The sequence below is a fragment of the Anopheles funestus genome, chromosome 3RL (genome assembly GCF_943734845.2).
Source record: "Anopheles funestus chromosome 3RL, idAnoFuneDA-416_04, whole genome shotgun sequence".
NCBI classification, from domain to species: Eukaryota; Metazoa; Arthropoda; class Insecta; order Diptera; family Culicidae; genus Anopheles; species Anopheles funestus.
The window spans coordinates 15,259,788-15,284,998 of NC_064599.1; the positions used below are offsets into that span (position 1 = coordinate 15,259,788).

At 47.2% G+C, this 25,211-nt stretch overlaps 1 protein-coding gene across 14 annotated transcripts in view; it reads left to right on the top strand.

Annotated features, from left to right (window-relative positions):
* The window catches only part of LOC125769259 (trithorax group protein osa), a 96,073-nt gene that overhangs the window by 63,476 nt on the left and 7,386 nt on the right, over window positions 1-25,211 (top strand). For 12 of the 14 annotated variants that reach the window (XM_049437876.1, XM_049437875.1, XM_049437881.1 and 9 more), the window contains 5 exons: window positions 10,316-11,175; window positions 18,315-18,536; window positions 18,609-18,788; window positions 18,881-24,330; window positions 24,396-25,034. In XM_049437876.1, the coding sequence (XP_049293833.1) occupies window positions 11,125-11,175; window positions 18,315-18,536; window positions 18,609-18,788; window positions 18,881-24,330; window positions 24,396-25,034 (6,542 nt within the window). In that variant the 5' untranslated portion in view covers window positions 10,316-11,124. The remainder of the gene's footprint in view (window positions 1-10,315; window positions 11,176-18,314; window positions 18,537-18,608; window positions 18,789-18,880; window positions 24,331-24,395; window positions 25,035-25,211) is intronic. The other 2 variants (XM_049437874.1, XM_049437879.1) reach the window with 1 other exon arrangement.

Sequence of the window (25,211 nt, forward strand, 5' to 3'; positions counted from 1 at the left end):
TTTGCCGTGTTGAAGGGTGGGGTGGGGCGGTTATGTGTGAAATGCGATTTACTGACACCACCATCGTTGGCCGGCTTAGTATACTGACCCAAGCCGGACGGTGGAATGCTTTTGAAGATATTATGCTACCAATGAGGCATGTCAAAAGGGAGAAGGGTTAATTTGCAGTCGGAAGCGATTAACCCTTCAAATGGGGGGGAGCGAATGTTATTTTATGCAGCTAAAGCTAGAATGGACAGCGGTAATTTGCTTAAAAGTTTGTAGAATGCCCTTGAGAATGTTGGGGCATGCGAGAAAGGATAACACCGTTTTCGGTCAACACCGAAGCCTGGATTAGGAAAGTTTCAAGGACATCTGTTGATATTTTTGTAACGATTTAATTATTGACAAAGCTCCCGGCACACTGGACAACTACCGCTGCACATCTTGTCCTTAAAGACCTTGGGAATAATTTATTATTATGATCGTGTTTTTGAGGTAGAGGTATTAATTTCTATTTTATATTGCTAGTATATACATTATATAAAAGACTTCATAAATGTTGTACTACAATAATGAATTTTAATTCCATATTGCTAAAAGCACAACTTTTTTACTAGATTTGCTTGCAAGGTCTTTCTTAAATACAGTGCAATTACAAAAGTAAACAAAAAAAGACATCCACCGGTAACGAACTGAACTGCAAATGAATGAAAGTCAGAAGTGAAAGAGACCCTAGAGAATCTGGCCATGCAACGACGATGATAATGGGGTCGACCCGCTAGTGGATAATTAGAGAGCACTATCATCATCATCATCATCATCATCATCATCATTGAAACTCACCAAACGTCGTAAGTAGCGCCTAAAGGCGGGTACGCCTGTCGGATTACGAGCAAAAGCACAAAAAAAATCTACAAAACGAGCAAGAACTAAAGAAAACGGTCACTTAAAACAGGCACAGAAAGAATGGAAATTATGCGCAATCGAAGAACCTTCCGCTACCGTCCACCAGATCGTTGTCCATTCCACCCTACTTAAACCCTGGGTTGTATGTTGCGATGAAAACGGCATATTATCTTTGCTACAACGTCCGAGAAGTTTAAGATACCGGCAGTCCAAAGAGCGCACTCGAGAGCTGCTCCGGTATCTTTTTTCTTCTTCAATTTTTTTTTGCGTAGTCTCTTCCACCCCAAGAAATTACGCCTTCGTGCAGTTCGCATTTTTGTGTTTTTTTTGGCCCGTAGGCACAGTAAAAACGCGCAAAGCAAAGGAAGCGATAGGAGGAGGACAGTAAAAAAAAAGAAAGAAAAAAACACATGAAGATACGAAAGGTAAATCGACCGTCAAGCCAAACGAAGAGAAGGTGCAAATGGCAATCTGAACCGCGACCGGCTCATATATTTCTGATGGGCGCGCCCGGGATTGTCGGGTAATTATGTAAATGATCATCAACCGAATGGAAATGGAGACAAGAAGGTCTCCGGCACTGGTTGCTTACCACACAATGAGGAAGGAAAGAAGGACGAGTAGCTCAGGGAGGTTGTGAGGGATACATTTCAAAATGATATCCGTTATCTGCTCGTGTCCGATATGATATGCACGTGAGGTGGCTGGTGATGGGATTATAAATGTGATCACCGGTCATCACCATCATCATCTCGCGCGGATGCTGATCTTGACGTCGTGAACGTCGCCATTATCGTAACCATTGGCAATTCCGAAATGACGTGACGTGACGTTCGCGGTCAACATCTTAATAGGAGCGCCCGCTGTGTGGACGAGCTGAAAAGCAAAAGCGCGAAAGAGTGTGAGGGATTCTTGGGAGGATCGGAAGAACCAGACGTTAGGTTAATTTAGTTGTTTTGTTTTGCCGTATTGGTGACCTATAATTAGGATAAGAATAATTATGACGCAAGGTTGTGAAATGTCACGAGAAAGGTGAAACTGAAGCAAGGACATTATGCACAACTATGACACTGTTGGTTTCGTATTAGAAGGAAAACTCTACGCGTAAAGCGATAAGAGAAGCAACCGTTAATAGAAAACATCTATGTAACATCTGCCGACAAAGGAATGATTCCTCTCGCCCCGACAACATGAATGTCGCACATGTGTCAAGTTGTTAGTTAAACTGAGTTAAAATTCATAGAACCTACCCTCCCGCGGCCTAGCACTAAACAAATGTAGAACATTTTGCAGGTGATTAAACAGGGAGACAGTGAGTATTTTGGGATGGGTTTTTGCGGGACGATGCTGGGATGGTTTTTACTACTTACCAAGTTGTTAAGTGACACACTTTGGTGGTAAAACATGGCTGAGTTGTTGCGTGCGTGCCACCACACCTTTTGCTGTGTGGTGTTGTTCTGTTAACGCCTCTTGTTCAAATTAGCAAATTGTTTTCCATCCGTCCCCTCTAACAGCTTCTGGCAACTGCCACCAGCGCCGGTGCACGTTGATGATGGATGCTGCCAGAAACAAGTGTTTCTCAATTTGTTCTCACAGGTTTAAATAATTGAGTGAACGAGAGAGATGATGTTGTTTTTGTGGGGAAAACTTTTCAACGGTGCAATGGAAAATGATTAAGAAAGAGAAGAACGTGGTAAGGTGAAATGTATCATTTGATAATGAAAAAGGAGCATCATTTAAGGTAAACCAAGTAGCAAATATAGTTCTTCGATCGTATTCTGATCGTTGTTATGTTACCTTTCAATACTTACTTAGTAGTGACTTACATATCTTCCTCAATCACTTAAAATCATCCTTGACATTTGTCTCGTTTACCTTAACTACTGACTAGTTTACCATATCAAGTGAAACGCTCTGCCTAAAACCTCAACGATCGTCTCCGTCATGAATTGGGAGAGGTGTTTTGAGGTGACAATTCAATAAAACTCTTGGCTCCATCTCATGGTTTCATTGTTGCTCGAAGGTACCACACTAAATCAGCAAAGCGTGTCGTCCTCCACATCCACTTAAACAAGCGATGAAAAGAAAAGATTGAATTGAGCGATGGGTGAAACGGAAGTGGGGGAACACACCAATGGGCACATAATGGGGAAGCATTCAAGAAACACCACGCGCATCGTTTACGCTGCCTCTGCGCGATCGTTTCCCCAGGTCGATATGGCTCCTCAACTCGCGCAGTCCAGAGCGTGTGTGTATATGATGATGACGAGCCAGCAGTAGTGCGTGTGTTGTGACGGTTGGGTGCATTTTCAACAAATTAGCTGCATAATCAATAACAAGCGGTTGGCATCCGTTTTGCAAAAAGAAAAAAGACTCCTCCTTGTTGTGTTCGGGGGTTGGAACAACACTGGAACAAAACCGTGGTGCTGCGACGAAAGGTGGTGGAAAGGGTAGTACAACCTTCGTCCATCGTTTCACACTTAGTCAGAACGATTAGTTGTGTGCAGCAAAACGACGAAGCGCCAATGAGTGGATGATGATGCTTGATGACGGTGATGGTACATCGCCTCAGTGTCAGTTACGCAAAAAGTTTGCAAAACGAGGTCTCCATCTTTCACTTTCAAAGCAAAATGAATAAGAAGAAGAAGAAAACAGTCCATCTTTTTAGCACATGAACTTCTTTCCCAGCGACGCTTCGCTGCTAACCTGGTGTGGTGGTGTACATCATCTCCTGCTAGTCAGTGTGCTACCGTCGTTGTGTAGACCTTTTGGTAGCCACGGTACAGTGAAGCAAACGTAAAATAAAAATCCCGATTCGCATGTCTGGGTTCGTTAAAATTAGTCTGCAGATTGGACGCGTACTACCCCCCAGGCCGCGGGTACTGTGGCGGTGTTTCTTTATATTTTGCCCTCTTTGGTTTCTCATTCCACCTTTGGCCTTCTCAAGGATCATCACCGGGGTATAAACCGTGATCTGCCTCTTCTGTCGAGTGATAGGTCGCAGCCAAGCATAATAAGCGAACCGAAGAAATGCCACAAGATAACCTCAGTCTCTCTCGCTCTCGTATGTACAATGTTTCGTTGCACTCGAGCCTCGTACAGTGTGTACAGCCACACCGCTAATAAGACGCAGATAGGTCACAGTTATTGGAGGTGAGTTATGAAGGATGGTTCTATCGTCTGTTCATCACGTACTCGTTGGTACCTCTAATATGTGTGCATCGTTTGGTCTGTCGACGTGCTGTCATTAAAAGGAAGGATGAATTAAGTGGGAGAGTTCTCTTTCTCTTGCTTCTTACTTTCCTCCATGAATTTACCATAACTCTCTACCAGACGTCAGAGATATTCATATATCTTCGAATGAAGATGCTAAAGTGTATATTCATCTCTCTAAAAATGGCACTACTTTATTTAACGTACTTCTCAGGAAGTGTCCAAAAAAAAAGTAAGATATTCCATCTTCCTGCATTGAAATATAGCTTCGCTGGTTTGGCGTTAATCGAATACTCCACCAGAAGTCGTTTAGTCACACGAGCGAAGAGGCCAAACGGCTTAATCGCCGGGTTTGAACTCGACTTCGGACAACCTTCTAAATCATTCCGCTGCGGTTGTTCCCGACCGTATCGGCATCCACATCGCGCAATGCACACCCCCGGTTGAACTTTTCCTCGCGAAATCCCGCCACAAAGTGAGTGGAAAATTTATAGATCCTAATGCGTGTGTGCCCCCAGGTATATAGCCGCTACCTTGCTACGGCTTTTCTTTTTTGTTTGAAGAGGAGAAACACTACCCCCGGGTGTTTGGCTGGTCACCAATCATTCGGTGGATTCGGCCACCTAAGTATCCTGTACATCGGACGAGCAATGGATAGAGCTGGGATTACACTTCCGCAAAGGCCACAGATGCTGCTCTTATTGGTGGCCTTAGATTCGGGCGAATAAGGTGGCCAAATGTAATGAAAATTCACTGACCACAAAGTTTGGGGGGTGAGTGTATGAAGAAGGGAGGGTGTTAAGATTTATGTACCAACTCTCTCTCCCTCTCCCTCTTCGCTTACAGTCGGTGGCTTTAGAGGAATAATTTGCGCTTCGTACGGGAACCGACGATGTAGTACTCCTGAAGTACTTAATTCTCGTTGCATGCTTGTATCCTGCTGGCCACCAGAGAACGGAAGGTAGCTTTAAACGGTGATATCGGAAGTTTGATCATTAAATGGAAAGCTACACTGAGCTCTGTTCGGAAGATATTTCCGTTGCAGAACTGTTCACGGGATATACTGTAAATTGTCGGTTCGTATCAGTACACAAAACATAACGAACCAGTGAATCGTGCACGACCGAAAACTCCCTCGCTGTCTCAGCACCGGAGCAGTTCGTGGTAAATTTCACGCTTGTACAATTTCATCGTTGTACGAAGTTTTTGCTTCTGGTGTTGCTCTTGGTTCCCAACAGCTCCGGAAGCTGGCAAGATTTTCGGCAACTTTTTGCTTCATTAGCGGTACGACAAACACACGGTCGATGAGAGAAGTTGGCACAGTTGGCAACTCCACCTCCCCAAGTGTCATTTCTCTTGGCTCGTTGAATCTCGGCACAAATGTACACAGACACCCCAAGGTACAGATGAGCACGATTTGTGGTTGATGACAACCGAAACATTGAATGTGTGTGTGTGTATGTGTCCTGATGCGAAGTCCCACGTTTCATCGCTGACAAGTTGGTTTTTGCTACACGATGATGTTGGAGCGTCCTGGATGCATTTTGCTACATTTGCTATTCTGCTCACGATTCTACGGTGTTCCAATTCATCACTAATTTGGTATGTGCGTGTGCGTCCAGAGTGCAAGGCAGAAAAAAAGACATAAGGGCGAAGATGATGGAATTGATGGTCGGACCCTCCGGTTCGAAGAAGCAGCGAATTCTTGCTGCAACCGGGAGAGAGAGCCCAGGATGCGAGGAAAAAGATGCGTTTGTTTTCTTTGGGTAATTAAGATTTTTCAACGTCAATTGCGGCGTGTAATAAATTACATACCCCATCACTATGAAGATCACCCCCCCAACAAAACACGGTGGGGGCAGGAAGGTAACGCTTCGTTATGGGAATTTCTTCTTTACGTTCCTGCATTCTACCTTCACCTGCTCCCTTCAAACCCAACGACAAACGGTGGCCCAAGGAGAGGCGTACGCATATGACAAGCGACGTTATTGTCGACGTCCGCTTTGCTGGCGTTTCGAAACAAATTCCTCGAATTAAACTTGGCTGAGTTTGTCTCAGGCGCGAACGCGCGCACGGGTTGTGTGCAACGGACGAGCGCACGAGAACTCGTTCGTCGGTGTGTAGAACATGACAAGCATTATGGGTGCGCGGCACAGACCACGACCATACCAGGGTCGGCGAAGCGGCGGTATGGCTCTTACGGTGCTAAATTAGTCGCTGTGGCAGGTCGCTATGCTGTTGCGAATATTATTAAGTCGGTAGAAAGCTACCGCGACTAATAGAGTTGATCTATCTTGCCTCTGTTCTTTTACGGCACATCGTGTTTTGTGAGCGTTTGTTTTATGGTTTGGCACACGGGGCATGTGAGATAATCTGTGATCGCCACTTGAATTATGTTCGCCATGTTTTGGTGCGGGTTGCAGCTTTACAGCACCGTTTGTCAGGTGTTGTGTACTGCAGTTGGAACCGTTTGAAAACCAATAGATGGAGGTCAACAGAACTAGCACTCAAACTTTGTATTACAGTGAAATGTTTGATTCGTTTCAGTTCAGGCTCTCTCTCTTTTTCTCTCTCTCCCACGCTACAAACATGTCTGGAATGTTTCCAGACATTTGTGCTCAGTACCGGAGATAATTGATTCAAAAGACCATGACCATGTACTTACATTTCAACAATTAACCCGCTATGTCAAGGATTCGTTCTATCTGGTACGGTTAAGTGCGCTATCACAAATGGGAAGACAAATTTTGCTCCACAAAGCAGCACAAAGTTAATCACCTAAAAAGTGTATCCACGGCAGGAACTTACACGTCAAAACCTAATCGTTCCAGTTCCAGTCGACGCCGTGGGCTACCTACCGTGTTACACATAAACGCTCCACTCTCATGGGTAAGGCTGAGATGAATTCTAAGCAGAAAAATCGATTTCTGCTACACACCGGTACGAAGCAGAATTCCCAACCTTTCTGCTGATGATGTGTGTGGTGTGTAATCGAAGGCTCATTTGTTCGTCACTTCATCACACGGGTCGCGTGTGTACTCGCTGGCGTACGGTTTACTGCTTGTTCGTCGAGGTTTTTTTTTTGCCCCAAACCCCAGATTGTCAAAGGAGTCTTGCGGTTGTACATTTTTTGAGGGTACGAACGTACGAAATGGAAGGGTAAAAACGGCACACGGCATTTCTTGCTTCTACGGTAGCTAAGTCGTCAACCAGTCCTGTCAGCTAGTCAGTCAGTCAGTTAGTCAGTTAGTCAGTCAACGAGGACGGTCGAAAACGAAGTAGCTGTAAGAAAGTACGAAGAAGCAAAACAGCCCTGACAGCGAATGAAAGGAAGAAAAAAAAAACGGTACCACGGCACTAGCAGCAGTACGCAGCAATCCGACTCAAGTGCTGTGTGGGTCGGACCTTTAAACAAGCCGTTAATATGCTCGCGGAATGTGGGTCTCCCATTCATTCCTGTGATACCTCGTTTAACCATGTGGCGCATAAAAAGAAGTGACCACCTATCACCCCCTTCCCAGGGTGTGGAATGCTTTCTCGGGCCACCTGCATGGTTTTACCATTTGGCAGTATGTGCAATCCAATCATCCCCGTCCACAAGTATTACCCGCCAGTAGGTGTAGTCTTGTGGTGTATTTTCACATCGTTTACTTTCGTCGGGTCGTTTCGCGCACGTCACACGCGGCTTTGTGATGCCTGCCAACCGAACTGATGTTGACTTCATTGCCGGCAGTGTCAAAGTCAAAAAGGCGAAAGGGTATGCGTTGGTCTGGAAGTGGTCGTCTATTGTTATGAATTCGTGTAACTATCAGAGGTATCGGGTGTACGGTGTAATCCCATCATTAGAGGCAATCTTGTAAACTTTACCAGGAAACAGATTTTGCACACATATTACGTTTTGGGACGGATGCATCGAAAAGCTGCGGGAATATTGAAGAAGTATAAACCTGGAAATGTGAGACCTGACAAGAGTTCCCGTTAGTAAAGCGCTACTCCTGTTCTAGTCGTTGGAGGTACTCCTTGGGTTGAATAGTCATAACAAAACCTTGGGGAACTCTGTAGACAACTTCATTAGTGTAACCAACTCCAAGTCGATATCAAAGTCCGTAGGCTCTCTTATATAGGAGTTGATGAAACATAGCGTTTAGTTTGTCATCATTAGAACCACTTTTACGTTCCGTATGACGTACACGCTTCTTCCTTCGATCTAGTGAAAGGAGGAAGTTTAACTTTGGACGCACCCTTGCTCCTCTGTCCCCCAAACTGTTTTTGTCATTCCCATCAAAAAGCACACAAGATGTGAGTTTCCAACTCTTTATCACCTCCAAAAAAAGGCCCCACAACGCCACCGTCGCGTCATACACACACACACGCGGCAATAGGGGCTAATGAAGATGTATACATCGATCGTCACCTCATCGGCACACTACCGTGGTCGACATCATTTGCTGCGTTAGTGGAACGTGAAATGTCAACCCGGTAGCACCATCACCAGCCATCATCATTGCCTTCATCGTTGTCTCGTTATCGGAAGCCGGTTTCGTCGATGGGTAGTCGCAATCGTCCACATTGGACCTGCTGCCGCTTGAGCGCTGGCTAGCATCGGAGGATGGTTCTTAAAATGGTAAAAGACATTAACGGTAATTATGTGTGTACGGCGGCGGGTTATTGGTGTTATGGTGGTGGTCCCCGACCGTTGAAATGGTCGCACCATCAACTTGCCTTTTACCATGATTTCCCTCATCCTCTGTACACTGCCTCCCCAACAAAACTTTCGGCTGCTCTTTATCGGGTCGCTCTCTCCCTTTTCTTGGGGATGTAACACGATGGATATGTTCATGCTCTCCAGTGTATGCACCGGAGTTATTTCTGCATCTTGCCACTACTGCACCGTGTGAGTGTATAAATAAAAATGATATAAATTGCAACCTGCCATGCAAACGCGCACACCCAATTCACGCTCTACACGTGGAGATGGCAAAACATACAGAGGGTTCTGTCTGTTGCGCGGACTGTTCGGAGCGGGTACTGCAACGGCGCGTGATAAATTTTGCTGCCTTCGCACTTAATCTCGGTGCAAATTTGTGCCGCTTATTATTTACTTTCATAATCGGTCCAGCAATAAAAAAACGAAGGGAAAAGATGATGTAAAGCCGGTTTTAGCTAGGGTTTTTAGTGAAGTGATGATGAGACGCTGCTTTATGCAGAATTTGCAAAATGTTTCCGCCAAGTTAAACTGAGCCCCAAAGAGAGGGTTGGTTGATGTTTCTTTAATTTTTTTTTGTAATATTTGTTGCTCTCAGAGGGATGGGGGGAGAGAATCGTGCCTTTTCTCAAAGGGAAGAATCATTCGCTGAATGAATGGCACCGTTTATGGTGGTTTGTTTAAAACCGTATGTTTGTTTGTCTAAAGCATGAAGCGTAAATCTCTCGGTATAAAGTCTTGCATCTTTCCCCGGGACTAGTCGCTGGGTGTGGGTTTTCTATTATAAATAGAGCATGTACTGTATCGACCGACCGGAACCGTTTCTGCGCGTAGCCATTTCGAACCTTTTTGGGAGGGAAAGATACAAGCGTTACGGTTGAATTGGTCCCCCTTTCAAAGCCTGTTGAGTATGTGACCGTTGTTGGTTCCCTCTTTTTTTTTTATTTTTGGTTAAGTTCTCTATCCAAAATCCCTGTGATTGCTAATAGAGTAGAGGGTTACCGTCATGTAATACCCTCGGAATGGGAATCATTTTAATCGGATATTCCCCTTATTTCTTCTCGAGCTGAGAATTTAGTAGGGAACCTCAACTCTCTTGACGTGGATCGTGCAAATGGTTGTACGAATGTACATTAATGTCACGTTTCAAACACGCGCAATTGATTGATGTAACTGCTCTGAAGGTGTATATGTACGCTGAAGCGATATATGTACAAATTGGGGTCATCCGAAAGGGTTATAGAAATTCCTAAAGGTCGAAAGGAGTGGACCAATGTGTGACGTGCAGTCCGCACCAACTTACTCTGCGTGGTAAAGTATTTGCGGCTCACCAAACCAGCGAGATGAGATTGTTTCGCCATTAATTGTCTGTTATTTTTGTGATAATTTGTTGAAATTCCTGTGTTACTAACTTGCCGCTCACTATCTCACACTCTCTTCTCTTTCTGTTTTCTCCCCCTTTTTTTTCTTACCATCATCCCAACTCGACAAACCCTATGTGCCGTGCAGCAGGAATTCAAACCTCCCATCTAACCGGACGACGAAAGGGGCCCGCGACGGGCAAGCTTCTTCAGGGGGTTTCTCATCGCAAAGGCACAAAAACCGCACACTCGGACAATGCAAACTAATGGGTCGACGCTTTTGGACCGCGTTAACGTCAAGCTCGGTGGCGGCCCATCGTCAACCGGATTGTGGTGCCAGCTTCCGCGGCAACAGCAGCTCCAGCGGGAACCACGGCCGGCTAGTGGACACTAAGCAGCGGACACAGTAGAGACAGTAACACGGGGTATGAGAAAAGAATCGGGAAAGCCAACGTTGAAACTAACGTGCTGTGCTAATCACACGACGTGCTAACGACGGATGCTAACACACACACACCCGGCAGTAACAGCACCCGAAACCACATACCCGTTCGTTTCTTTTCCTCGGAAATCCGGTTTAATTAGCACCTTCCCAACTGTTGCCGCGAACCGGACGAGTCCTTTACACTTAACCTGTGCGAACGACATTTGTTGCAAGAGGCAGAGCAGAGCCCCACATCGAGCCTCCCCGACAAATCCACGTCCCACCCCCCCACATCTATATTTCCCTCCCCCGGCCCGTTGAATGCAGAGCGTGCAGGTGCAGCAGCAAGGACGAGCAGCAGCAACACCGGCGGCACAACGTCCACGATCGCTAACCGCGCCCAGCCGTCGTCTCGCCCGGTACCACCGGAAGGAAGAGATCGCCATCTCTTCTCGCCGTCCAACTGGTGCCGCCGTGGTCGTCGCGCGTGATCCCCGCTCGATTCATCGCCGCCGTCGTCATTTCGGGGTAATATGGCCACACCGCCAACCGAAGGAGAAATCAGAGTGGGTCCCGGCCATCAGGTAAACGATAGCTATGTACGTATTCAGAGCGCGACAGAAAGCAACCAGGAACTGCAATCACCTCCAGGGACAGCACCAAGAAGGTGGAGGGGTTCTATGAACGAATTGGAGAATTGATAACGGGAAGGGATGTTAATCTGCTAATGCCGCCGCATAAAAGATTTTTCTATATCTTGATAGCATTCGGCATCGCTTTTCGTTTTGTTGATAAAACTCTGGTCGCTTCCTTTGTAATTATCCCTGAGGATTCGATCCATAAATCAGTTTGCAAATTAGACAGTTTCTCAAAAGCAATATCGTCAAAATGATGGTTCGCGATAAAATAGTTTCAAACAGCTATAGATGAGATCTGTCTCCATATATTTGCTTTAAACTTTCCGAAACTAGTTTGTTTCCTTCCTTTCGCTGTGAAGTGTTTTTTTTATGACCATTTGGCATTCCCCGGGAGGTCTTTTTTAGTGATAGAAATTTAATTTTGTTTTACTACACCGTGTATTTTTTTTTGCGCACTCTCGTTCGCTCTTTCCCACTCTCTCGATTGCTGTTTGTTTTGCAACTTTATTATCTTTACTATCTGTTTAGCTTAACAGTTCTACTTTTATGATTCGTTTGTACAACTTATGGTGAATTCTGTTTTCTGTTTTTTTTTGCCTTCTTCTTGTTCATTTGTTCTTTTCGCGTTTATCTATATCCATCTTAGGGGAGATTTGTTACTCTTTTATGATGGGGGATTCTTTATCGTACTCACCGCTTTCTGTACCATAGACGAGATAGCTTTATTGTTTTATGATACGCGAACACCTTTTGCATGTTGCGTAAATTAGTTTTAAAAATAAATTGTTTAGCTGCATTTTCTTTTATTTTCATAATGTTAGGGCAAGTGGTTCCTTGTATTTTATTATCTTTATTTGTTGCAATCTTTTTATCTGGTGTTTATTTCTCATATAAATCAAATTTACTTGTTCTAAGTTGTTTACAAATGGTTATACATAGGTACAGAAGATTCATAAAAGTAAAGGATTTTTCGTTTTGTATAACGTTATTTTTTGGGATTTTTTCTACCAAAGTTAGGTATCTCAATAAAAACTTACCAATTTTCTCAACACTCTTTTATGTGGTTAAGTGTCGTAATCTCGGCCAACCCCTGACGGCCACTGGCACTGATGGTCCGGAATTCATAATTCATCATCTTGCAAAACAGAAAGACACCAACAAAAAACATGGCGGTTCCGACTGACCATTGTATTGTACCTCGGTCTCATCCCTCTGCCCCGATGCGCCATTTCCAGTTGTGTCGAATTCAATCCAATAAAAATCGCACGCAACGAATCCTTCCCGTGACCAATTTCGAGCCGCCAGACGGCGTCATCTCAGAAATGGTGTGTGGTGGCCGGTCACGTCGGTCAGATGAAAGATTTTTATTTTATCGCTTCAGTTTCGGTTTTCGGGTGTTCGTTCGTTCTTTCGTTTCCGGCCAACAGTTATTGGCTGGCTGGCTGGGGTGTTTTTTTTTGTTCATTCCTCTTCTTTGACTTTACCAACATCTCTTGGGCCATTTCGCGGGGGGAGTTATTGTTGTTGTCATAGAGAGAAGAGTAGAAGAAGGGTTGTTTCCGAAACAAATTGTTTTTTTTTTCTTCGAAATCTTATGTTCTACTACTTGTGTGTATGTTTACGCTTCGAACCGCGCACGGTAACAGGGTGGATCATATAGAAGAAATAACCGCACGTTAAAGTCTAGTATGACCACACACACATACCAACTGTACGCCATCAAGGTTTCCCATTCTTGGCCGGGTTGATTTCACGTGGAGCTCAGCGCAGTTTCTGTTATCCGGGCAACAACACATCACCCCACCGGGAAACGGAGAGGCTAGTAAAACCCTTTTCATCCCGACCCCACAACCAACACCGAACAACCCTGCTCTGAGAAGAAAAGCCGCGGTTCTGTGTTGTTTACCGCTAAAAAAAAAGATGCCAGTTTCACACGTTTAACGGTCAATAAAAAGTCATAATTTACGAACCCGGGGGTTTAGGTTGCAGTTAAAATTTCGCTACGCAGCTAACTTCATTTTCATTCCGGGTGTTTTATTTACACCGCGCCATTTTTTCTACCGATCGTTCGGGGAGTTTTTTATTCTTCTCTTCTTTCCTCTTTTTATCGCTGTAACCTTACCCAGCAAGGATGTTTAATTTTTTTAAATTAAAATATTTGTTCTAGTAGTGTGTTGATGTGCGATAAGAATGTTAAAAATCTTCCTGTTTTTTTTGTATCCAATTCTTGCATATATAAACATCCTGCAATAGAAGGGAAGTAGCAAAAATTGCCTACTGTTTACTGTTGCACATTTTGAAGTTGAGGAAAACAATAACACCCTTCATAAGCGGCGGGCCCTTGAAACGCTGGAGGAAACCTCGTTATGTAAGCAACCAATAATTAGCAACTTCCATTGGAAATGGAGAAGGTTGACATTGTTTGCAAACGAATCAAACCCCGAAAGGTGTAACACGTTCAACAGCACTGGAAATACGTCGATTGAAATAAACATTTGATACGGGGGGTTTTGTTTGCTATAACTTGCTGATAATTGCCATTTTTGTAAAGTGCACGCTCCCTAAATAGCTTCTGCTATCAAAATTGTGTTTTTGCAAGTGTAAATAATAACAAGAAAAAATCATTCACCCATGACCATAAACTTTGCTAGCAGCAAGAGAAGCTTCAAATGTTATTAAAATCGCAAAGCAAGGGCAGCAAGCCTTTTCGTGAAATTAGGCCATTTTTTTACGCTTCTGACTTATACCGCACCATTTTGTTGATCATTTTTTGTGCAATTCGTGCTATGTGAGAATGAATTATTTTTTCACTCAACACAATCGTTATTCAATAAATTTTTACAAGTTGTTCAATCACTTAAAAAAAAAGAAAAAAGAAGTTTGATTCATGGTTTTCCTCCTTCCACAAGTTTCCCATCTCTTTTTGCACCTCTCATGGAAAATGTGAAAAACAAAACTGTCCGTAGAGATGGTGTTAGGTTTCGCTTATGGTATAGGATGTAAATAAACAAAATATGTGTTACAACCTCGGGGCAGGCGAGCATATACACCACCATTGCTGTTTGAAAATAATTAATGACCGTTGTTTTATGATGTTTGAAAGGATCGAAAACACAACTTGCACCGCCACCTTTTCAATAAACGCGCGAAGAAAGGGGGCGATGGTATGGGGTCAACAGAAAAGGGGGGTTGGTGGTTAGTTTGCTTCTTCAAATTACTCTGCCTGCCACCGCCACACAACTCCCCAAAAAAGGTCGTTCGCCATTGCAAACGAGCGTAAATTTTCCAATTTAGTGTGTGTCTCGCCCTTGCTCGCTTACACACACGTTATTTCACCCCCCCTCCCCCCCCAGAGCATTTGTGTTGAAGTGTTTTTGGCGTGGAGGGAATGGGGTGATTTGCTTTCAGTTGCGCTTCTACACGCACGGCCGTGTAGAAAAGCCAGAAGCCATAAGAAAACGCACCACCGCCGTAAATCCGATTTTTCCGCCCGCGTTTTAATGTGGGGTGGAAAGAAAAAAGATGGGGGTAGGAGGGGGGAGAGAATGAAAATCAATCCAACCGTTGAACGACACGTTATAAATGGAACTTTAAACCCCATTTGTTGTGTTAGCCACGCTCCACCATTTGCTTCACATTTCACCCCTTTCCGATGTTTATGTTTGCACCCTCTAATAGGGTGGCCCAGGGATATTATTGAGAAAAGGCAATAAAAATCGACTGCCCTTTTCGGTGCAACTGGGTGGAAAAGGCGCAAGAGGTAAAAGGTAGTAGAGTGGCGACAACAAAAGTGTTAAATATTTCACTGGCACAGATTAACGCAAAAGCAATTGCTAGAAACATTGTTTACTTTTCTGTATGGGAGAGTGGTCGCGATGTAACCACCCTTCCGTGGTAGGTGGTGGAGATAGAGGTGGTAATAAAGAGGATTTTTGGAGTATGAGCGATGTGCGTGATAGGTTAATTTCAAATGAAAGCATTCTTCCTCCCCTCCCTGTTATGCGTTAATGCTGTTGACGAATGATCGAATGATCGATTTTTGTTTAACCCAAGAACAAAAAAATAGGGTTGCCCTTGAATAGGAAGGCTTACAGTGACACGTTTGGAGAATTTAATGTTTTCTTCTTCATTATAAATTGATGAAATTTTACACAACAAAATCAATTTGTTTATATGGGTTAATTATTTATCATTACGTTAAGATTAAATAAATGAAGTGCTCGATTACATGTTTTACTGTAAACCTTTGGCACGGTGTGTGCATTTGTTACTGATCGAGTTGATCAGAAACGGCTGTTACCCCCTTGCAAAAGAAGTTGTAAAAAAAAGCAGTACAAAACACTAGCAAAACGGTACCATCCACAGACAAATTGGCTCATCGTGAAGATGATGATGATGGTGATGATGTAGTATTGTTGAGGTTCTTTCTCTTCAAACCGTATTTACCATCCTTCAACGCTTGGTGAATGTGAATTTTCACTAACAGTCACTCCGTTTCGGTTGGTTTTTCCTCTTCGAGTGTTCTCCTCGCCCCCTTGGGAGCAGACCCACTGCTTACCGATCGTTTCATTTTTTCCCTTTTTTCACACCACTTCATCTGCTCACCGGTCGAAAGAGCACATCTCGTAGTTGTTTTTTTTTGTTTGCTCCTTTCATCGGTCGCATACCCTCCCAGCCTCACCCCACCACCTATGGATTTTCTTTATGAGGGTCAGGCACAGGGTGGTCACCGTTCATTTTACCGTTCGCCTAGGCGCCGTTGCGGCCGGTCGGTAGCGGACAGCAGGCAGTAGTGTAGTAGTGCATCACCATCATCACCACATAAGCGCCTTTCTTTCTTGAATGACCACACCGTTGGCCACAGGAGGATGATCGTTCGTGATGATGAGATGATTTTTCACCGAATGAAAAAAAAGCAAGGGTGATTCACAGAAGGCGGCAGGTTGGAGCACATCAAGCAGAAACGACTCATTCCATCCATCCATCTATCCACGACGGATGGACGTGTGTATGTGTGCGCGCAACAAACCGTCAATCTCACCTTTGAAATCTTTCCACCATATTATTGGCTTATTAGCCATAACGAAGCGATTTGAAATTAATTACGGACAAGCGAAAGCAAAAGCACGGGGTAAACACATATTTGAACAACCGGGGGCCGTGTGTTGTGGCTTTGCCGATCGTCTGCGCAAGATCCTCACGAGGGGGGTTTTTGAACGATCGAACCCCAACGATGGGTACGATGAGGGCAGAAATGAAGAAACAACCCCCGTATAAGTAGGAAACGGTTATGGATGTGGGGTAGAACACAAGCACACACACACACAACCAAGCGTGTTTTGCTCTCTAAAATGTAACCACCATAAGGGTTGAGAGAGAAGAATCGCGGTTTCTGATGTTATACTTCAACTACTGGAAAAGAGGGTACGAAGGAATTGAACAAGAATTCTCCTCAATTACAACCTCCTTCCAAACCGCTGAGTGTGAGATGATCATGATCCAGGAAAACGTAAAGAAAAACCGATCTCTTTGAATGGATGTGCGTTGTGTGGGTGTATTTGGGTGTGCGAATGAAAATGAGGAAATTGGAATCAATTTAAGCACCGCATATAATAACCACCAAGCACTTGGGTGCTGTTATGCCGGCGCCATAAAAGCGAACAAATCGAGCAATGGAAACTTCAACCTTCCTAATAGCGAATAACCGTGTGCGTTAGGCGCGCGCTTCATGCTGTGTGGAAAGTGTTTAAATGCAACCTTACTTGTGGCGAAATCATGTAGCAGAAAGAAGACGCCCAGGGGTGGAGAGATGGGCGGACAGATGGTAAAAATAATTTGCCTTGCATCTACAATTATAAGCGGGAAGATGGAAAACTAATCACTTCATTCAGGAGATTAAGCATATGAATAAATGAGCGCATTTGAATTCTTTCAGCTTGATTTTTGTAGTAATGAACGTTTGCGTAAGGATTCGACAAAAAAACTCTATCGTTTCCATCAAGAAAATTATATATTTTAGGAAATTAAACGCATAACAACATGGTTTTATATGTTGATCTTTTATAAGCCACATTTCCACCGGAAACAATCAATCGCCGAATAAATGGAAATAAATCTTTAACGGGAAAGATTAAAAAAAAAAGATACCTATGTTCTCTACATTACTTTCGGCTGATCTTTGTGTTAAATTTCACTGCTTCACCTTTAGGTGCTGCAATAAAATAAACCTCCGTATAGGTGAGAATTTCGTGCTGCTTTCTGACGTCTCTGAAAACGTACACTGGTGCTCTACAAATGATTAATAATTACATAATTATCTCATTACACATGCCACAAACTATGCGCATTATTTTTTATTTTTCATTTCACCTTCATCTTTCGGTAGTGCCATCAATAACACACACTTAACACACGAAAAAAATATCATAGGCGACCGATTTCGTTTTTCGCTGCATGTCTTTCCTTTTGAGAAATAACTAATAACCACCCAGAAAACACTGGCGTAACACTGAGCGGGGAAAAAACACGCATTGCAATAATTTTCATCTGCGGTAGTCATATTTTTCTTCCGCCTTCTTCTTGCCCCATTCAAATTCAAGCTACAATTTGTTTACTCTAATTTGATTAATTTGCTAATACACGCTGTGCTACTGCACTCGGTTATCGCCGAAGGTTATTTTCAATGTTTGAATTATTTGGCCAAAGCATAACTACCGCGTAATGTAAATGTGTAGCAAGGCGTTGATTTGTTTAATTGATTTCACTCGTTTGCATAACATGTTCCGGATGAGAAATTTAATGCTTACTTTCACTACATGTATCTATTTCCGTCAATTCATAGGTAACTATTTATTGGTAACTCTACATTAATTCTCTTATCTCTTCATTTGCAAATCGTGCGGTATATTTATAAAAGTTACCAAAAAACGTCTCATTGCCTGCTTTCAATTCTTTATACTCTTACAAAACACATCACCATTTTCACCAAAAACATCTCCTTATGTTGAATAGTAGCTTATTTAGGATAAACATTTTATATACTTCCCATCAAACATTGCTTGATGTTTCGTTTCGTCGCTTTACAGGCAACATTACCAGACTATCAACCGATCGAGAACTACCGCTCCGAGGACGATGAAGATCGCGACCTAGAAGATCCGAGATGGACACCCGGACTGTACATTGATAATGATTTGTTGATGTACCTGACCGCCGCTCGTTCAATATCCGCTTTTCAGGGTATGTGCGAGGAAGATGGTTGTATGGCAGCTAGTCGTGACGATACAACTATAAATGCATTTGATGTTGTAAGTATCAGCTTCTCACCATGCAACGTTATCCTGTGCTCTGATGTATGATTTGCTCTTTCCGCTTGTCAGCTACACGACTCAGGATACGACGCCGGTAAAGCCCTAGAAGCACTACTAAAGTGTCCAGTTACGAAGGGAATCGAGAAGAAGTGGACAGAGGAGGAAACGAAACGCTTCATCAAGGGTTTGCGACAGTTTGGGAAGAATTTTTTTCGCATCCACAAAGACCTATTACCACATCGGCCAACGGTAATATGCGGGATAGTAGTGATCCTTTGGTACCCTTGCCGGTTGGCCTTGCATTCTAATGACTTTTTGTTTCCATGTTCTTCTCCCCGTAGCCGGAATTGGTAGAGTTTTACTATCTCTGGAAGAAGACGCCGGGTGCAAATCAGAACCGGCCCCACCGCAGACGACGGGCGAGCTCGCTCAGACGACGCAACACACGGACGAACAGTAATGCGAGTGGCACCCCGCCAAACAGCAGCGGTAGCAGCAGTAGTAGCAGCAACAGCAACAGCAAAAAGGAACAAACCCCCGAGCGGACCGTGACAGATACCGGTTCGTCCCGACCGTCGCCGATCGGCAAGGAGGAGAACAGCTCCGTTACCGAGGACGACGTGAGCGAGTGTGACAGTGATTCGAGCGCCAACAAGGCGACCGCAGCTGCGGCGGCTGCAGCGACAGCCACCGCCAACGGTACCGGCGTTGGAGGCAACGGCAGCAATAGCAGCATCAGTAGCGGAAGCAGCAGCAGCAGTAGCAGTAGCAGCAGCAGCAGTAGCAGCAGCAGCAGCAGTAGTAGTAGCAGCAGTAGCAGCAGCAGCAGTAACGGAAGTAACGGCGGCGTCGGCGGTTCCGTCGGCGTCGGAGACTTTACGACGACGGCCAGCAGCGGCGGCGTTGGCGGGGGCACGGTCACCGGCGAGGAATCTCCGTCGAGGATGCGGACCCGCCAAAAGCCAACTAAGGAAACGAATGCTACCAATGCGAAGCGACCAAAGCGTGGCGGTACGGAGACCCCGGAACAGCAGACAGCAACCGGCACATCCGCCACCGCTGGTGGAGGTGCTGCTGGTAGCAGTGGTAATGGTGCAAGCACCTTGGACAGTCCGAAGACGCCAAGCAAAACGACGGGTAGTAGTGGTAGCAATAGCAGTAATGCAACCGGAAGCTCTACGAGTGCTACCGGTGGTGGACCAGGGGACGGGAAACATAGTTCGCAAAGCGGAAGCAAAGGCAAGGGATCATCGTCCTCGTCTACCGGTGGCGGTAAGACGGAGACGACTCCCAGCAAGGGTAAAAAGCGTGCTAATGAGCTCGAAGTCGACGGCAACGATGAAAAGGATGGACAAAAGCGAAAGCGCGCGGACAGTCCTGCCGAAAGTCTCACCACGGATAGCCGGCCCGGTTCCGTGCTGGATGAGATGGAATCGGTTAGCGAGGCAGCTACAGAAACCAGCATCGGTACAAGAACTACCGGCACCCCAACACCGGTGGGTCACGACCGGTTGCAGGGTGCGAATGCTGTCAACGCAGGAAATGGCCCAGGTGGGCCTGAAGGAAGTGCCACAAGTACGAAGGAAGACGACAAGGATCCACTGTCTCTCGGACCACCGCTTATCGCTGCGGAACCGATGGTTACAGAATCGAACGAAAATAGTAGTAGCAGCAATACGACCACCTCAACAGTCGCAAAGTCTTCATCCGGTGGTTCGGAGGACAAAGATGATGATTCGAATGCGGGTGCTACGGGAGCAGTTGTCGCATCTGCGGTAGCAACGGTTCCCACCGCAGCAGACACGGCCAAGCTTCCCGAAACGGAAGATATATCTCCACCGTCGACAGCGGCCACAACACCGGTTGCGACTCCCGCACCACCCGCAACGGGGGCTTCACTATCCGCAGCGGATGGTAGCAGCGAACCGCAACAGGGACCTCCTTCGGCGGAAGAGGCAGCTACTGCAAACGGAACGAGTAGCGTGTCTAGTATGTGCAACACCACTGGGGATGGTAAACCGTGTGTAAATTCCATCGGTGCCGCTTCGTCCAACGATCAAGAAATGGCTGCAAAGTTGGCAAACATGAAACAAGAAGCATCCTCGACCGGTTCGTCTGCCGGTGCTCCGCCCGGTTCGGCAACAGCGGTTGATTTCAACTCCAAAGATGTGTTCATCAAGAAGGAACCAAACGAGGATCCTGCTGCAACCGGAATAGCTTCTGCTAGTGCTTCAGCTGCTGGAGAACAGTCTGGATCTGGTAATAGTGGTGCCGCATCAGCGACGGGTGTTTCTAGCGAGCCGCAAGATTTAAAGCTCAAAATCGAGGTAAAATCGGAAGCAAAGTTGATGCCATCCGGTGCGAACGAAGGGTCGAACCAAGGTACCGTACCCGGTGCGGATATGAAATACGACCCAGAGAATTTAGTGATGAAACCCTACGAAAGTCATATAAAATATGGTGGCCATCCCGGTGAGGATGGAATGAAATATGGTGAACATAAATATGGACCACTGCCGCCACATCAGCAGCTTCCCGGACCGGGGGAACCGCCTGGGTTAAAGTATGGTCCTCCGGGTGGACCACAGGACGAACCGCTGGAATACGATATGAAACGCTATCCAGCGCACGGACCTCCACCACCGCCATCGGCACAGGATGGTGGACCACTGCCACTGAAACTTGGCGGACCACCGGGACCACCGTCGGGTTCTGGAGCACCAGGGGAACTACCATCAGCGGGACCTCCGCAACATATGAAGCTTTCCCAGTACCCACAAGATCTGACGAGTTTGAACCTGAAGTACCCACCGCCAGACGAGCGGACAAAGTTTGCCCCATCGCCTGCTTCGGACAGTGGAAGTGGAAGCGGTGTTGCTCCACCACCATCCGGTATCGGTGGACCGCTGCCTCTCATCCCGAAAAGTCATTACCCTGATCCGGCGCAGTTAAATATGTTGCGGCAGCATTACGAACATACGTTCAAGTACGATCCGATGGCGGCAGTGAAGTACGGTCCACCGGGAATGCCACCATTCGGAGCACCACCCGGTCAACCAGGACATCATCATCCGCATCATCCGCTGGCCGGCGCACTGCCGGGACAACCGCAGTCACAACCACAAGATCTGAAGTACCTTCCACCGGAGGCTGCCGCTACAGGCATGGGGCCTCTGAAGTATCCACCCTCATCAGTAGCGAACGATACGCCTACGTCGCTGAAGAACAACAGCTTTTCAGCGGACAATCTTCTCAAGAGCAGCTCGTCAAGCAGCGGTGGAGGCAACGATTCGTCCAATCCGCTGGATGTTTCGGCTTCTGCGCGCCATGCTGTGACGCCGAATCAGGACAGTCAGGGCAGCAACAGCAGCTCGCAACCAACGGCACTGCATGGCAGTGGCAGCAGTATCGCCTCACCGCAGTCCGGTGGACCACCGCCATCATTACCACCACACGGTGCTGGAACATATCCACCGCCGCACGGACCACCACCACCGGGACATCCGGGACATATCGTAAATCCGGGATTAATGCCAACGCTGCTCGGAACCGGACCGAACTCATCGCCGGTTCCACCAACATCGCAACCGGGTGGGGTACATCCGTCCTCGCTCGGTAGCCATCCGTTGGCCCATCCTGGATCGGTACCTCCACCACAGCTACTACCAACTCCTCCGGGTTCCAGTCCGTATCAGCCTAGCAATATGCATCGATCTGGAGGGCTTCCACCATCATCGGTACCGAGCTCCGTATCGTTAGCAATATCCTCGAGTGGCAGTACTGCGCTAACCTCTACTACCGCATCGTCCGCTGCTTCCTTGTCTTCAACGTCGGTGACGTCGCATTCGCCGGCACCAATGAGACCGTCGTCCGATAATGGACCGCTTGGTCTTCAGCCAATGTCCCACCATCATCGTTCGGACCGTGACCGAGAACCACCTCGGCCAGGTGCAAACGATATGCCTCCTACCCGTGCTTCCCCAATCAACTCGCTACTACAGGGAGTTCCGCCTCCTCACGGTATACTGTCGCATCCGCTCCCACTGCATCTTGGACATCCGGGTATGCAACTACCTCCGCACCATCCAGCGGCACATTTGGCTGGTCCGCTAGGACACGCCGGACTATTACCACCCTCGTTGGCAGCACATGGCGCCGGAATACCGCTACTAGGCGGACCGACACCATCCGCGCTCGGAAGCTTAATGGAGGTGGCGGGCGCAGGGCGTCGATCGCCTTCCTCCGGTCCGGGAAGTTTAGCGGGCGGACCTCACTCTCATTTGCCACCGACATCGATGCATCAGTCAGTCAGCGCTCTGGCGCAATCCCCATCCACTCCGACCGGAGCAGGCGGAGGACCACCGTCATCGTCTGCGTTGAGTCGTGCCAGCCCCAATGTACCACCTGGTGGTCCGGGAACACCCGGAGGATACCCCGGCCCGGGAGGACATCATCATCGATCCAGCTCACCTGCCAATTCGAGCAGCTCCGGTTTGAGCCGCGCCAGTCCTATGCACCTCAGCCATCATCCTTCCACACCGGGTGCTGGTAGCGCTGGTGGAAGTGGTGGATCGTCGGCAGCTGCAGCAGCTGCGGCGGCCGCATCAGCCGAACGGGACCGACAAATCATGCGACAGCAAAGCCCCCACATGACTCCTCCACCACCTTCGTCGTCTGCACCTTCGGCCGCGTTGATCTCAAGTCCGTTGAGCAAAATGTACGGAGGCCCGTCGGGACAGCGATCACCACCTCCATCCCATCCATTCCGGCCCGGTGCTTCACCGCCGGTTATACGACACCCCCAGATGCCTCTACCTCTACCGATGACGGGTCCGATGGCGGGTATTCCCGGGTCGGTAATGCACGCCTCGCAGCCGTACCCTTTGATGCACCCGTCACTGTTTAATCCGCACCATCACAACCCATTCTACGCACCGTATCCATACGGACCAGCCTATGGGCCCGGATTTTCCTACATGAAGCCCGGTGGCTCACCGCTCGATAATCCAATGCTACACGGACACCCGACAGCGATACCTCCCCCCCGACCGGAGGACGCACCAGGAGCAGGCGGTCCAGGAGGAGGTATCCATGGCAATGCCGGTGAGAAATCAAAATCCTCCAGCGGTGGTAGTAAATCACAGCAGCCACAAACGTCATCCTCCTCCACATCGTCAGTGTCTTCACTGTCTGGGTCAGGCGGTAATGAGCGATCGAAACAATCGTCCTCATCAGCAGGAAACGGGGGCCCTGGCAGTGGACATTCCAGCTCGTCCAACCAAAGCAGCTCATCGGCAGGTGGACCACCCGGTGGACCTGGCCGGGGTGGTCCTTCACCTAGCGGAGCTGGTCCCGGAATGGTCGGCATGCCGGGAGGACCTCCCGGTGGACATCCGCTCAGTGGTAGTCCGTTTCATCCGGCCGGTCCGCCCCACCATCACTCACCTTATGGTCCCCCGCAACCTCACAATCCGTTCATCGAGAACCAGTTGCCACCGGTCGGTGGTGGTAAACCGACCAGTCACATGGATGCACTGCGCGCACACGCTCATGCAGCGGCTGGTGGAGCTTTAGGTCCGCCACCGGGACACCATCCGCACCATCATCCGGGTCATGGTCCACCACCGCCGCCCGGACATCATCCAGCGCATCCGAATGAACCGGTGCACATCGAAACGCTCGATATAGATCCGGACCCGGAACCACCGTCACCAGTCCATGATATGAACCGTGGTCCCAGCCCCGAGGCCAAACCGGATGACACCGAGTGCCATCGGTCCCAGTCGGCAATGTGAGTATTTCGGTATAGAAAGAACCAAAGTAAGATTGATTATTTGCGTTTCTTTTTACTTTTAGTTTCGTACGACGCTGTGATCGAGGTGATTACAATTCGTGCACGCGAACCGATCTCGAATTCAAACCAACGCCCGACTCGAAGCTTGCGCGGAAACGCGAGGAACGCGACAGAAAGCTCGCGGAGAAGGAGCGGGAACGTAAAGCACAACAGGCGGCACAGGCGCAACATCAACACCAGCAGCAGCAACAGCAATCGCATCATCCGTCGATGCAACCGCATCCCCATCAGCCTCCACCATCGCACCCGCACCATCCACAGCATCCGAGTGTGACGGCGCATCAGCAAGCAGTGGCCGCTGCCCAAGCCCAACATCAAGCTGCAGCTGCTTCGGCAGCAGCAGCGGCGGCCGCAGCACAACAACATCACCATCAGCAACAGCAGGCCCAACAACAGGCACAACACCAAGCACAGCAGCAGGCGCAACAGCAGGCCCAGCAGCAGGCAGGAAAGCCAGGTAGTGCTGGTGGTAGTTCTGGTGCATCGGGACCGGGTGGGCCACCGGGTCCACCACCTCCTGGTCATCATCCGGGGCATCCTTCACCTGGCCAACAGTCGATGAAACCGGACATTAAACCATATCCAGACACACCAGCCCTAAGGCAGCTGTCCGAGTATGCGCGGCCGCATGTTGGATTTAGGTATGCCATTATGTTTAACCTTTAATCGAATGAACTTTACCTTTTTTGTCCAGGTCAAGCAAAGCCAACAGTAGTCGACAGAATGGAATTTCCTGATGATTGATGATCTAATTGGAGGATCGTTACATCTGCTGTGTTAAAATTATAAAGCAAATTTTGATATTTATTTTTGGTGCA